General features: G+C 39.0%; 1 protein-coding gene across 1 annotated transcript in view; it reads left to right on the top strand.

Moving 5' to 3' along the window:
• crb (crumbs) overlaps positions 1-15,901 on the top strand; it is a 625,965-nt gene that overhangs the window by 448,970 nt on the left and 161,094 nt on the right. The window contains exons 12-13 of the mRNA XM_067138875.2: positions 4,195-4,431; positions 5,462-5,581. Coding sequence (XP_066994976.2) covers positions 4,195-4,431; positions 5,462-5,581 — 357 coding nt within the window. The remainder of the gene's footprint in view (positions 1-4,194; positions 4,432-5,461; positions 5,582-15,901) is intronic.

The following is a 15,901-nucleotide window of genomic DNA, read 5'->3' as shown; positions in this document are numbered from 1 at the left end:
ATACATGGAAACAAGTCAACTGAAAACATCCGAAACGAGAAGTATGCATAAAATGATTGATGGAAAAGATCAAAGTGATGCACTAAAAGTTTTTAAAACATCATGCGTTGTTTTACACTCTTGGTGAAATTCTGAAATGGGAGTGATGATCAATATGATCAGTAGATAGCTGTAGTCCAATGCTGACTAAAATAATTAAAATACGCCCAGCTGGAGGAGTTTCTTGTGGTATTCATGCAGTATATGGTAAAATGTGGCTGTCAATATGGAAACTGAGTATGAAGTTTGTACACCCCGATGTTATTCCTCTTCTATGAAAAGTAAATATGACTGTAGGAGAGAGAATTACATTTACTATCCATCACACCATGTTTATATCTGAATAACATCTTTGTTAGTATAACTGGATTATTTTGAATTTTATGATTAACTCTAAGGATCCTTTCTAGATTTTAAAGTGGTGATTGTATTTAAATGTCATTAGAACAATGCACCTGTGCACTGTCATTGTCTTGTGTTTCGCACCTCAGAATGGTCACTACATTTGCACCTGCAAGGCTGGTTGGACGGGTATAAACTGTGACATTCCTTGCTGTGATCCTGGGACGGGTGAATGTGACAACAGTGCTTGTGACTGTGATTCAGGTAGGGAAGATGCATATTCTCTTATTATGAAAGTGTTACAGTAAGCTTGAGAAGCTTGTAAAAAAAACATTTAATCTCTTGTTTCCTTCCTGCTGACATGTGTATGTTTTCTTGTGATATGTTATATAATTTGTTTGGGTGAGAAGTAATATATTTGTATTTAAAAACTTTAAAATCCGTGACTTCACAAGCTATATGGTGTGATATGTATAGAAAGTCAGTACCTATATCTCTTTTATTTTATTATCCACTGTTCAGTAAATGATTCTTAAACTATATTTTTACTGAAAGAATAAATACAGTATAATGGCATTGAAATCTGTTGGTTAGCGATTTCATTCATGAAGAAACTGCTTTTGAGTTGTGTAAGTTAGAAAAAGAAGTGGAATTTTAACTGTTGGGAATCAAGAGGTAAATAAGAGTTAAATGCAATAAAAAATCACCTTAAAAACATTTTATCCTACATAAGGTTTGTTTTTAATCTATTTGTATATTTAAATTGGAATTTATTGCTATTCAACAAAAGAATATAGTTTTTATGGTCTGTATAGCGCCTATTGAAAATAAAGATTGTATGTAAAGCTCTGAGACTACACTGAGTGGCCAAAAGTCGTGGGAAGGGGTGTCCCATTATAAAATGTGCTGCGTATGACCCCTGAGAATTGCGGTTAGCTGTGGCGTAGCTGAGCAGTCTGTCACAGACACCAATGTAGTGAAGATGGCAACACTTCGTGAGTTAACAGACTTTGAACGTGGGATGATCATCGGCGCACAGTACATGGGTCATAGCATTGCGGAGATTACACGCAAATTCTGGTTTCTGAGATCAACGGTGTCGAGGGTGGATCTTCAATATGGCAGAGAGAATGTTACCACCCGCGTAAACCGTCGCACGGGAAGACCACAGGTGTTTAAAGATTGGATATTACGTCACGTCCGCAGAACGGCGTGTCGGGGTGTGGCGTATGTCCCATGAAGCTGTGGATCCTGCGTGTCAACAAAGGGTTGTGTCCGGGCTCAAGGTGGCTCAGTTCTGGTCTGGGCGGCGTTCTCACGGTTGCAGTTAGGCCTCATTGTCCAGCTGTAGGGAACACTGACAGGTCCATGTTATATGGACATTCTTTGAGACCATCTGCATCCCTTTCTGGCCCTAGAGTACCCTGCTAGAGATGCCATGTATCAACAGGACAATGCGCCATGTCACCACTCTGTGGTGGCACGCAGACGATAGGGGAAAACACTCCAGTGCACTTACGACCATGGATTGGCCCTCCAGATCCCCCCATCTTAATCCAATCGAGCATTTATGGGATGCTGTTGATGCTGGTGAACTACACAAGACCAATATTGTGGGTAGCAGTACAAGATGCGTGGGCCCAGATCCCTCCAGAATGATTCCAGCACCTTGTACAGTCGATGCCTTGCCGTATTGCTGCCGTTTTGAGGGCTCGTGGAGGAGCAACTCGTTATTAACATCACGTTCAGGGTCTTCCCATGACTTTTGGCCACTCAGTATATAAGGAATATATTCTTTTGGTCAAAACTCACCAAAAATATATAGAGTTAATTTTAGATATCCCTGAAATATGGAAGTAAAATTTGGAAATAACTTAATTTTGCAATGCAAGCTAATGCCAGTTAAAACAATTATACTGATTATCAATGAAAGAGAAAAATGGAAGACTTATTTACACTGGAAAATCTGAATATGTGTACTATTGTTAGCTGTACTTAATTACTAAAGCTTGAGACTGACTCCCTATCAAAGAGTCTCATTTTCAAGAATTGGAACTTCTTATTCCTCTTTCGTAGGGACTGATATCCTTTAGGTTAATTGCTCTCTCTAAGTCGGTCATAGTTGGTGAGTAGATATATAATGAGCAGAATCCAGAATATATTGCCATCCTTTTTTTGCTTCCCCTTTAGTCAGTTAACTGTAATCTGAAAATTGTTTAGGACAAGTATTTTTTAAGGGTAGCCTAAAGATTAAAGCGATGATTTAGTAATCTTTTGCCAGAAACAAAAGATTTTTCATAGGAAGAACAGTGTGTATAAATTTTTTTAAATGAGGTATTAAGTTCAGTTGACGTTTAAAATATGGTGTACCATTTTTGTTCAGTGTGCTCTTTCCAAAATACTGTAATATTTTCTTTAAAATCCATTCTCCTTGTAAGTTTCCCAGCAATATCAGCCTTCCATGCAATATTTGAACACATGCAATCAAATCTGGTCTTTTACTTCTTGATTTTATTGTTTGTTCTTTGTAGTAAATTTTGCATAGGAGCCTGCCTGGTGGCCATGATTGTTAAGGCATCGAGTCTGTATTGTCTGACACCATGGTTAGCAGTTCGAGTTCCATTGGTGGAAAAAAAATGTTGCCATCAGAATGTTAACCGGGAGGGTAGGAGATTGCGTGCCAAAAGCCTGGTTTAATTCCAAACCTCTCTGCGGTGTTCATGTTGAGTGACGGCATATGTTGCTGTTGATAGTGATTTTTTCGATCAGATGGAGAGGTTAAACCTTGAGCAGACCTATTGGTGCTATTCGACAGGAGTAGGCTATGTGCCAGTACTGGATTTCACCCTCTCTCTTACTACTATTTTATATATATATATATATATAATATCATTCATTTCATCTTATTAATTCCTCTGATAAGGTTGACATCAGGAAGGGCATCTAGTTATAAAAACTCTCTACGAAGGTTCATCTCACTTCAGACTTGACCCCGTATAGAAACAGGAAATCCTCCACCAGTTAGGACAGACCGTGATAAACAAGAAGAACATTTATGGCATTAACCTTGATAACTCTCACTCTCCTTACACCTGTAATTTGAGGTTTTGTACAACAAAGTTTTCTTCATAGGAAGAACAGTCTGTAAATGTCTTTAAATAAATAATTAACTACATAGGTGGCTTCATAGAAACAAAAAATCCTTTTATACTGTGAACATACAAGTTATCTTTGTATATTTCTAACATAAAAGCCTCTAGTAGTATGAAAATAATTGTTTGACTATTGCAGTATGTGATCAGTGTAACAGGCACTGGTTGATGAAGTGGATGGAAACAAGGGATTCAAATTCTTGTATTACCATTATCATAATCAGGTACAACCTACAACTGACCTAACAACTCTTTATTTGTTTATAACGCTCATTAAAACCTTCTGCTTCTGAATTTCAGTATTTCTCTCCTTCCGTGTACACTTGCACTTCAAACGACTTCCAGTGTTGTGAATTGTAATTAAATGTCTCGTCTGTGATGTGTGAAACTGTTAACTGGTCATTTGGTGGTAGTCTTACTTGTTCTGCTTTGGTCTTTGCTGGGGAATATGTCTTCTAATTGTGATCTACTAATCGATAATTTATTGCCATTAATACAGTAGTAGTGTCAAATTAACAATTCTGTGGGTATTTGTCTTTATGTAATATTGTATACTACCTTTTTTGCAAAGGAAATTGATAAGATAGCCAGAAATTTGGATAAAATAATAAAACCATGTGTTTTTTTTTGTGAATCTTAATCTCTTGTCATCATATTCTAGGAATCATATGCCAGAACTTGTTGGACGAGTGTTCCTCCAGATGCCTTAACGGAGGTGTTTGTGTGATGCAACGACCAGGGACTTACATCTGTAACTGCACTAAAGATTTCACTGGGCCATTTTGTGAGCGAGAGATAGACTCTTGTGCCAGCTATCCCTGCCAGAATAATGGGACTTGCATTAAAACCACTCGCTATATTGAGCCTGGATTAGGCTACTTCTGTCAATGTCTACCAGGTATGGAAACAAAATTTCTTTAAAGAAAACAGTAGATCTTATTTTAAATGACATAAAACAAGAGAACCACATGAATTATTTACACCCAGTCATCAGTTAAGTGAAGCCTCCATGGCTCAGGCGGCAGTGCGCCGGCCTCTCACCGCTGGATACCGTGGTTCAAATCCCGGTCACTCCATGTGAGATTTGTGCTGGACCAAGCGGAGGCAGGGCGGGTTTTTCTTCGTGTACTTCGGTTTTCCCTGTCATATTTCATTCCAGCAACACTCTCCATTAACATTTCATTTTATCTATCAATCATTTCTCATTGCCCCAGAGGAGTGTGACAGGCTTTGGCACATTTCCTATCCTTGCTGCTAGATGGGGGCTTCATTCATTCCATTCCTGACTTGGTCAAATGACTGGAAACAGGCTCTGGATATTTATTCATATTCATTCATCAGTTAAGTCTTATTTTACTATTACAAAAATGTTTAAATTATAGCTTCCTCTATGAATCAGAGGTAGAGCAGGGTCAAATCTGGTCTAGAGCTAGTCTTTTTTCTGAAATATGGGAAAGAAGTCCATTCAGTACTCCATGTTCTGGAATGTCAGAATGTAAAGGATCTCTGGTGACACATTTGGTGTATACCCAACAAAATTAATTTTAAAACTCAGCTAGAGATCGCTGAATATGTCTCATTTCTCTGCCATCAGGTGAAGTAAAATTGAACTTTGAAATTGACATGCCAACACCCTAAATGGCATCGAATTATAATGCCTACACATGGAAGCTGAAGCCACATGGTGTTTGTTCTTTTTGTTGTTGTTGTTGTTGTTGTTGTTGTTGTTGTTGTTGTTGTTGTTGCAAGTACTCCAGAGGTACAGTATATTTCAGCTGAGTTTGAATTAATTTTAGAAACATTCTCTAGAATATTTTGTAGAACTGTGGATCTGTCATTTTTTCCTTCCTCTACTAAGAATCCAGATTCACAACACTCTTTTGTTTTTATTTTTTCTTTCATATCAGTGCTATTGTGTATGATTGCAGGGTTTACTGGCTTCAACTGTGAGACATATAAGTCAGATTGCCCCTTATATTGTCCTGACAATATGATCTGTGTGAACACTCCTTCTGGTCCCGAATGTCGCTGTCAGGAAGGTTACTCAGGTGAGGAATGAATTTAAATTGATGGTTTATGGTACTGATGAACTATTAATGCCACTACTGAAGGGCACTTTCACATGTGTGTGTGTCTTGAGATATGTATTTTATTTTTTTGGTACCCAAATGAGCAAAGCTCTTAATGCAAGTGAGAAAATCTCAATTTGACAGGAATCCAGTGACCTCTAACTTAGACCCCTCAAAACAATGATTATCATCATCACAGCAAGGAAACAGATTGTGATTTTATAAAATGCATAGCATATATTCATAAAAGACGGGGAAATGATTGAACATAAGATCATTAAAATAAAGGTTAAGTGGCAGGGCAATTGCCCTCCAGCTATGGAAACAAATGTTGTTTAATGAATGTGTTATATCTAATGATAAATGATTGAGATGATTTAATTCAGGATAGTATCATGAATTACTTACAATTAGTCATTAATTCAGTCTTACATTGCCGTGAAAAATATCAAAATTATTTCATGTAATCAAAAGATAACAGATGTCTTCTACAGGCACTGCTTACAGATTCCAAAGAAAATGGCATTTCAGGATCAAATAAGGTTCTTTATGAAACTTCTGAGCTGTTGATCATTTTAGGGCAATTTGCAGACAAAATCAGCACAATCTGTTACTATGATTAAAAAGGATTTATACAGTCAACTGCTCAAATATTGGCCTTAAAGTACCTTGTAGATTTACTTTTTCTCTTGCTTCCCTCAAAAATATGAGTTAATGGCCTATCAATTCGAGTTCAGGTTACTGTGCTAACAGTATGTGTTGTTGGAATTCATTTCTGAAGTTTTATGAGCACAATACTTTTAGAATACACAATTTATGCTTTAATTGGATTGCATTTTGCCTCATTTGATCAAGCACCATAAGCTAATTTTTAGATCTTGATCAAAATCCAAATATAATAATGAAGTTTGTAACCTTAAAGTGGTTAACAGCCACAGAAAATAATAAACAATTAAAACATGAAACTAATCAGATTTAGAACAATTAAGAAATCATAAATGAGATAAAACAAGGTGAAATACTTCCTTTTTACTACAGGGTCTTACACTCAAAGTGGGGCCGGCTGGTGCAGCGCAGCGGGTAGATGGTCGAGCTGAAGGTTAGATGAGCACATGGCATCTCGCTGAGCTCGGGGCCAGGAGAGCGCCCGTATGAATCGGATGTAAATAACAAGCCCATATAATAACACATAATCGAAGTAAAATCATTTCACACCTTGTCACAGATGTTGAAAATGTCTCCACCTGCACATTTCTGGCTTCATCTAAGGAAATTTTCATTCCTGCAGTTAGTCTACTGACATAACCTAAATTTCTCTTGTGATATTTTGTTTGAGTTCATTTAGAGTGTGAAGCTTGGATTGTTGGTGGCAGTAAGTGCCGACAGGATAATAGGGCCTATAGTTTTTGAAACCACAATCACTGGGCAGAGATATGGATGACATTCTTGTACCATTTTTTAAGAATTGATGGACAATGAATGCCAATCTGAATATTTCCAGCAAGACTCGGCAACTGCGCATTCGGCTAACGAGTCATTAAGTTTAATTGAGGACATTTTCGACAAGAGGGTTATTAGGAAACCACTGTGACCCGCAGAATTCCCAGATCTTATGGTTTGCAATTTTTATTTATGGGGAAATTAGAAAAATAAGTTTTATGCAACAAACTCTCACACTTTAGATGAACTCAAATAAAATATCACGAGAGAGATCGAGGCTATCATGTAGATGAACTAATGCGTACGAATGAAAATTTCCTTAGATGAAGCCAGAAATGTGCAGGTGGAGACATTTTCAACATCTTCTGTGACAAGGTGAGAAATTATACTTTGATTATGCGTTATTATGTGTACTTGTTATTTACATGAGATTCATACGGGCACTCCCGGCACCAAGCCCAGTGAGTTGCCATGTGCTCACCTGACCTTCAGCTCACCCATCTACCCGCTGCGCTGCGCCAGCCCCACTTTGAGTGTAAGACCCTGTATTTGCTTTACTTCACACCGAAACTGATAGGTCTCATGGTGATGATAGGACAGGAAAGGGCTAGGAGTGGGAAGGAAGTGACTATGACCTTAATTAAGGTACAGCTCCAACATTTATTTGGTTTGAAAATGGGAAACTAAAAACCATCTTCAGGCCTGCCGACAATGTGGTTCGAACCCACCATCTCCTGAATACAAGCTGATAGCTATGTGGCCCAAACTCCGCAGCTATTTGCTCGGTCAAGGTAAAATAAACAATAACTAAAGATCAAGGATGTGGGCAGTGGACGGGACCCTTTGAGGACTGGGAAGATAAACTTTTGTGAACTAATGTTCAATAAAAAGTAATACAATTAACCTTTTCTAAAATGAGCTCATTATTAAACATCTATGACGAGAAAACAAAGGTAAATTTGCTGACTCAGTCAGCTCTACCTTTTCTTCCATAAGTCTCTGTTCAGATGTACAATATATGCTCTCCATCGAATTCCATTTTGTTCGCCAGGTTGTTTCCAAGGAGTTTCTTACATGTCAAATGGAAGTGGGACTTTATAATTACCATAGGTCAGAGGCTGGGTAAAAATATTCCGAGCTTGGTAAATTCTGTGAAGCAGGATGGTATCTTTCTTACACATATTCCCAGTGAGAATCTCTCCTGTAATGGGTTATGGACCATCAGTGCATTGTATAGTCCTAGCTTCCTGAACACAAGGAGGGCCATGACTTTGAGTGGCCTATTAAATGGTTCTGAGAATCAGGATACCAGTTGCTATGGAATAAGAGTGGGCATCTCGGACATATTCCGAGTCAATTGTTATATTACACCATAAAATAATTTTTGCAAGTATCCCTCTCAAAAATAAAGGGAAAATATTATTGTTGAATTTTATGGATAGAAACCTTGATCCGTTTTAATGAAAGAGCATTTGAGTTAGAAATATGCACATGTTGGTTGCATTTGAAAAATTCAACTCTATGGCTTAGCTTAATACTGCCTTGAATAGAAACCAATAGCAAGGGAGTTACAAGGATAGTGGCATAGTTGTGATGATCAATCGTAATTCAAGGTTAGTTGAGTATCAAGAGTAAACAAGGCAACCTCTTTCCACTATACAAAACGCACCTTCACACTCACAACTAAGTGCTATAAATGAAAAAAAGACTGACTATCATACAATTCTAACACACCGATTACACAGTTCAACAAAATTAAGGGGACGTGTTTTTGAACGTATGCCATGCTCCACAAAACAATACCTCACACCCAGGTATATTACCAACTAAACCTTTATTCTTTTTTGAAGTATACAAAAGAATATCAATACATTTGCGTTCATTTTCAGAATACAAATGGAAATGTCCAAATAAAGGTGAAAACAAAATTATAACAGTCCTCCAGGGTGGATTTTTTATCACAGTTGGAGAGCTTCAGTATGGTGTATGTCCTCCACGAGCATTTATCACAGCTCAGCACCTATGTGGCATGCTCCATATAAGTCGACGGAGGTCACGTTGCAGTATCAGGTCCCATTTTTCAGTGAGAGCCTGTTCGAGGTGTTCAATAGTCTGTGGTGGAACAGGATTCCCATGAACACTTCTATCAAGCCTATCCCACACATGTTCGATGGGATTAAGGTCGGGACTCACTGCTGGCCATTTAATCTCTTGAATGTCCAGTTCTCGCAAGACAGCTCTGCTGATGTGCGCTACATTAACCCTGGCATTGTCGTGCATGAGTACGAATTTAGAGCCAACACCGTATGCAGCAACCAACACATGCTGTAGCAGTATCTGCTCTATGTACCCTGCAGCGAAGATTACCATGGACGACGACAAGATTTGTACGGCCATCAACACTGATGCCACCCCACACCATCACAGAACCTTGCTCCAAATTGGTTGCCTTCTTGGACAACACTTGGCATGTACTGCTCACCACGGTGTCTCCACACACGTTGACGTCCATCATGCTGTGTCAGGGGAAATCTGAACTCGCCTGTGAATAACACAGGTCTCCTTTGGCAATAACACAGGTCTCCTTTGGCGAAGTTGCCAGTTGACGTGGGTATGGACAAACAGAAGGCAAGCTTCGCAATGTTGCTGCATTAAACGGGGCACTCAAACAGGATGTCTGGGTCGTAAGGACACTTCTCTTAATCCGTTCCTTACTGTCTGGTCAGACACCGTGACTCCAGTGACCCACCTGAGGTCTTGTTGCAGTTATTTGGCAGTTGCTGAACGATGCTGCAATGCACAGATGGTCAGATATCGGTCATCCTGTGGGGCTGTCGTGTGTCCACGACCTTGTCCAACCCTCCTTGTGAACAGTACTATCTCATTGTAGCGATTCCGCAAGCGGTGAATAACTGATGGAGAGACATTGAGATCCACAGCAACACGACGAAAAGTTCATCCTTCCTGGATCAAAGTGACGGCCCTTGCGACTTGAACCTCGTTAAGATTACGTATAATGTGCTCAAATGACTGCAGTAGTCTGTGTACCTCACAACAACACACGGGTGCACCGCTATTCACTTTGTTTTAAGGGCTCACCTGACATTTTAATGCACGGCTACGCCTACAGATGGAGTATAACTTCAATTTGACATACCCTGAGTAGCTAAGGTCTCAGGGTGTGCTGTATGACCATTGGAACCCCATCTACCTAATTAACGTTCACATACCAGACTTTACAAAACACGTTCTCCTAAATTTTTTGAACTCTGTATTTTCATACTTTGGTACTTCCATATATTTTTAATACCTAAAAGATTAATTTCCCTAAGTATCTTTCAGCCAATGAAACAGGAGAGTGGTTGCATCGACAAGGCAGTAGCCTGTAGAATATTGATTGATTGATTGATTGATTGATTGATTGATTGATTGATTGATCAATCTTTCTGAATGTACTTTAAATGATGACCAGTATCAGCATATCATTTTCTAGATGCCTTTTTGTAGTCTTCATCGCTTGATGAAATAGGATCATAGGATAAGTTGCTACTATCACTTCATCTCTTTTTCTTTCTCACCAGGTTGCTTTTTCTTTCTCTTCTTTTTCTCATTTTTTTGTGTGTGTGATATAATCATTTCCTTTTGTAAATGAGGTATAGTCACAGCCTCATCCTCATTTATCGGTACTCCATTTGGATCAAAGTCCACCCCATTATCTTGGTCAACACCCTTCACAGAGAAAGCAATTTTGTCATCATCTGTAATATTGATAACTCTACATCAGACATGTTCTCCATTCTGGAATGACAGCTTTAGACACTTGTGTTCAATAAACGAAGCCCTACCCACCTCATTTGATCCCTCCCCTCCTGGTCAGCCCTATCTTTCCTGATAGCTGCAGAAGCTACTTCCTCCTTCCTTGTCCTTTTACTTCACATATACTGTACTATAGTGCATTCCCCAAGGGTACTCTCTCATTTGTTTTCCTCAAAGAGTCAAGAAGACAGGTCTCCCACTTCCTTTTACAGAATTTAAATAACAATTCTATAACCATGGAAAGAGCCTCTATGCTCTATGGATATCTAGGAGGCTTCGCTCCAAAGCCTATCCTTTTACTTGCGAGAGCATATTTACACTTTCAGGCTGCTCGAAGCACAACCTACATTTTACCACTTCAAACAAACATCACTGTCTTCAACACTCAACAGTTGAACCACTTAACAGAAAAGTCTTTACAGGAGTATAGAATATTCAATCTACTGGGCCTTGTTGGGAAAGAAAAACACAGGTGAAAGTTACTGGCCCAAAAAATCAAAATGCTGCAGAGGCAGACATTTGCACTCCTTGAAATTTGCACATAAGATTAAACCCTATTTGGGCTGCTGGCCCTAAGCTGAGGCGACTAGATGGAGAAAATTTAAGTTACAAGGCTACAGACAGGAAACGGTTACAAAACATAGTCACCTCAAATACAAGTATAAGATGATAGGGAAGTCGGGAGGGTGTCACACTCTCTATTCCCGAATTTCAGCTAACTGCTGTTAGGCTGGTTTTGAATTTTACATTGGAAGATGAAGTTTACATTATTGAAGATTGGAAATTATTCTTAAGGACAGAAAACCTTCCCCTCAGGTTAGCTTTCAGAGGCTATCACCTAGTTAGTACATGGCTGCCATTACCTAATTGCATTGGACTGCTTGATGAAGGGCGAAACGCCTCCGCCTCAACTATTCGCACACACTCAGTACACTCGACGATCAAGAAGACAAGTTAGCTCAAAAAATTGCCAGCTTTTATACCCGAGAGGAAGGTTCGAGAGAGATCTGGACTAATGCCCGACACACCTCTCCCCCCCCCGGCCCAGTTTTTTTTATTGGCTAATGAAATATGTACAACAAAACCCTGATTGGTTGAAAACTAAATACCCAAAATTTTCTAATTGGTTACTTTTAAAGTTGGCAGAAAGAGATCTAAGTGTTGACAACTGTTACACACACACACACACACACACACACACACACACACACACACACACACACACACACACACACACACACACACACACACACACACACACACACACACACACACACACACACACACACACACACACACACACACACACACACACACACACACACACACACACACACACACACACACACACACACACACACACACACACACACACACACACACACACACACACACACACACACACACACACACACACACACACACACACACACACACACACACACACACACACACACACACACACACACACACACACACACACACACACACACACACACACACACACACACACACACACACACACACACACACACACACACACACACACACACACACACACACACACACACACACACACACACACACACACACACACACACACACACACACACACACACACACACACACACACACACACACACACACACACACACACACACACACACACACACACAAGTAGTGACATCTGCTGACCAACGTCTCAACTTCTTACACTAGTTGTTTCAAATTTTAGGAGTAAGATGTCAGTTCACAAATTGCTTAATTTAAATGCATGGGGCGGGTGTACCCTCATGGTACAGACGTAATTATCACTTCCAGAGCTTCGTTACCAATATCGTGTAGTTGTCGAGCTAAATTTTCAATTTTTCTTGTGTGTTGGGCAACTGATCACTAGGGATCATATTATATTCATGAAAATGAAATTTATTCATAAAGGTTAGCTTGTTTGATTCGGATTTCTGTTCATGAATTCTGCATTATTTGTCCCACCTTACCTTGACGGTTTCACTGAGGATCAGTAGTTCCAATTGCTTGGTGTCAACCATGATGACCATCGCCTTACCTTTGTTGTTGATCCATAATTTTTTTATTTTCATGTTGCTATTTGGTATCGTCTGCTGTTGCCTCAGCACCGTCGACGATTTCAAGCCGGCCATTATCAGTTACAATTGTTTTAATTTGGAATTTCCACGTTTGGAAATTCATGCCATCAAATTTCGTGATGCTTCTAAGATCAGTTTGATCTGCCATATATATCCTACAACTGGTATTGAACTTAATCACATTTTATTGGTCAGGTTTCTCTTTTAGATGTATTCTGGGTCCATACCCTGTTAGGTTATATGAATAGAAACGTTGTTCTATTTTAATAAAGGAGCATTTGTGTCAGAAATAAATACATCTTAGTTGCACTCGAAACATAAATATATTGTCAACTGTATTTAATACAAGGGATGGCTTGGCTTAATTTTGTCTTGAATAAAAACAATAGCAAAGGAGTTATAATGATGGTAGCTTAATAGTGACAATCGTAATTCAAGGTTAGATGAGTATCAAATAGTAAATAAGACAACCTAATGCTACTACACAAAATTCAACTCAAGTTGGTACTGATACATCAGTGCTCTCACGCTCACAACAAAGCATTGTAAATGAAGAAATGAACAACATACAATTCCAACAATTCAGTATAAATTTACCAATGAAAATGCTCTATATCCTCTTCAACAAATTAAAATCCTTGGTTTTTCATTCACTTATAATCAGTGATTTAATGAATACATCAAACATATTTGTAAAAAATCATTACAAGGACTTGGATTGATTTACGTGATATTCCAGAGAATTTTCCAATGTATTTTCTTATCAGACTTCTGTTCATAGGTTAGATTCAGTACAACATAAATTTCTTAATTTGTATTTGTTTAGAGCAGGGCTCCTAAATGACGATGTTGATTGTATAGTCTTAGAACATCAAATCAGTCACAATCGTCGAATTATCACTGATTTGAATTTAGGGCTGTCAACCAGGTGGTGGATTCCCTATCATTTGTATACCTAGTCTTTTCTTAAATTGTTTCAAAGAAGTTGGAAATTTATCAAACATCTCCCTTGGTAAATTATCCCAGTCCTTAAATCCTCTTCCTATAAATGAATATTTGTCCCAATTTGTCCTCTTGAATTTCAGCTTTATCTTCATATTATGAACTTTAAAGATTCCATTCAAGTTTATTCGTCTACTAATGTCATTTCACGCCATTTCTCCACTGACAGATTGGAACCTGCCTCTTAGTCGAGCAGCTCGTCTCCTTACTCCGAAGTCTTCCCAGCCCAAAGTTTGCAACATTTTCTTAACATGACTATTTAATCGGTCATCACCGAAAACAAATCGTGATGTTTTCCGTTTCCAGTTCTTGAATCAAGTAATAATGGCGGGGGTCCCATATACTGGAACTGTACTCTAGGCCTAGGGAGTCTTTCATTTTCACACCCTTCGTGGCCCTGCCTGTCATAAGAGACGACTAAAAGGGGCAACCAACGGATGATAACATTAGAACCATGAGATTACTTGTGATTAGTAGCATTATGTGCGGAACACCATGGGTCAGCATTACTTGCAACTACTATCACCTTGCGAGGGTCTACGTTATATAGGAGCAGTACCATTCTGTGTGGAACATTACGGGTCTGAGTGTTGCTTGTGAAAGAGGTTGTTCCACTGGTCCGTTCCACTGTGTTCAGTATGGTCTGCGTTACCCACGAGTTGTACTACGTTATATGCAACACTGTGGGTCTATGTTGCCTGTGGTTAGTACTACTATGTGAGAAACACCATGGTTTGGCTGACGCCTGTGATTAGTACCTCTATTTTGAGGAAAAACCATTGGTCTTTTTTGCCAGAGAGTAGTATTATTTTGTGAGGAACACCATGGGATTGTGTTGCCTGTGGGCGTTACCATAATGTGTGATGCACCATGGGTCTGCATTGCCTATGATTATTACCACTATGTGGTCTGGCTCCATGGCTAAATGGTTAGCATGTTGGCCTTTGGTCACAGGGGTCTCGGGTTAGATTCCCGGAAGGGTCAGGAATTTTAACCATAATTGGTTAATTTCGCTGGCACGGGGGCTGGGTGTATGTGTCGTCTTCATCATTTCATCCTCATTATGACGCGCAGGTCGCCTATGGGCGTTAGATCAAAAGACCTGCATCTGACATGTAACGATCTGTATGCTTTCCCAACAACGTCATCAACATGACCCTTCCAGTGCAAATTACTTTCAAATCTCACACCTAAGTATTTGCACTTGCCATCTTTTGGGATAACTACCTCATCCAAAGTATATTCAAATTCAGTTTTAAAGCTCCTGTTTGTAAATGTTGTAACAGTTGATTTGCCTCCATTAACCTTCATATTATTTTCTTCAACCCATTGTTGGATACTTTCAAGGTCCCTTTGTAATTCTGAACAATCCTCAGTGTTGTTTATTTCCCTATAAACAATTATGTCATCTGCATACAATCTTATTTTTGATGTTATATTGTTCCCTAAATCATTTGCGTATATTAAGAAAAGTAACGGACCGATTATACTACCCTGTGCAATTCCCTTCCAAATTTTCTCTTCCTGAGATACATTATTTCCTACTTTGACTTTCTGAACCCTTGAATTTAGAAATGTTTTTATCCAACGTGTAACCCTTATGTCCAATCCTATTCCCTCCAATTTCTTTAATAATATTCCATGTTCCACTCTATTAAAGGCTTTGGTAAGATCTATGGCTATGCAATCTAACTGACCTCCTGAATCCAACTGATCTGATATGTCCTGCTGAAATCCCACCAGTTGTGCCTCACAAGAAAATTTCTTTCTAAATCCATACTGGCTCCTCATGAACCAATTTTTATCATCACATATCCCTCTGATGTACTGCGATATTAAACTTTCCAGTATTTTACAAACTATACTGGTCAGGCTGATTGGTCTGTAGTTCTCTGGTTTCCTTTTATCACCCTTTCCTTTATAAATTGGTATTATT

Source organism: Anabrus simplex, chromosome 1 (genome assembly GCF_040414725.1).
Source record: "Anabrus simplex isolate iqAnaSimp1 chromosome 1, ASM4041472v1, whole genome shotgun sequence".
In the NCBI taxonomy this organism is placed as follows: domain Eukaryota; kingdom Metazoa; phylum Arthropoda; class Insecta; order Orthoptera; family Tettigoniidae; genus Anabrus; species Anabrus simplex.
The sequence above is the reverse complement of the archived record's forward strand: the minus strand, read 5'-3'. Positions and strand labels throughout refer to the sequence as shown.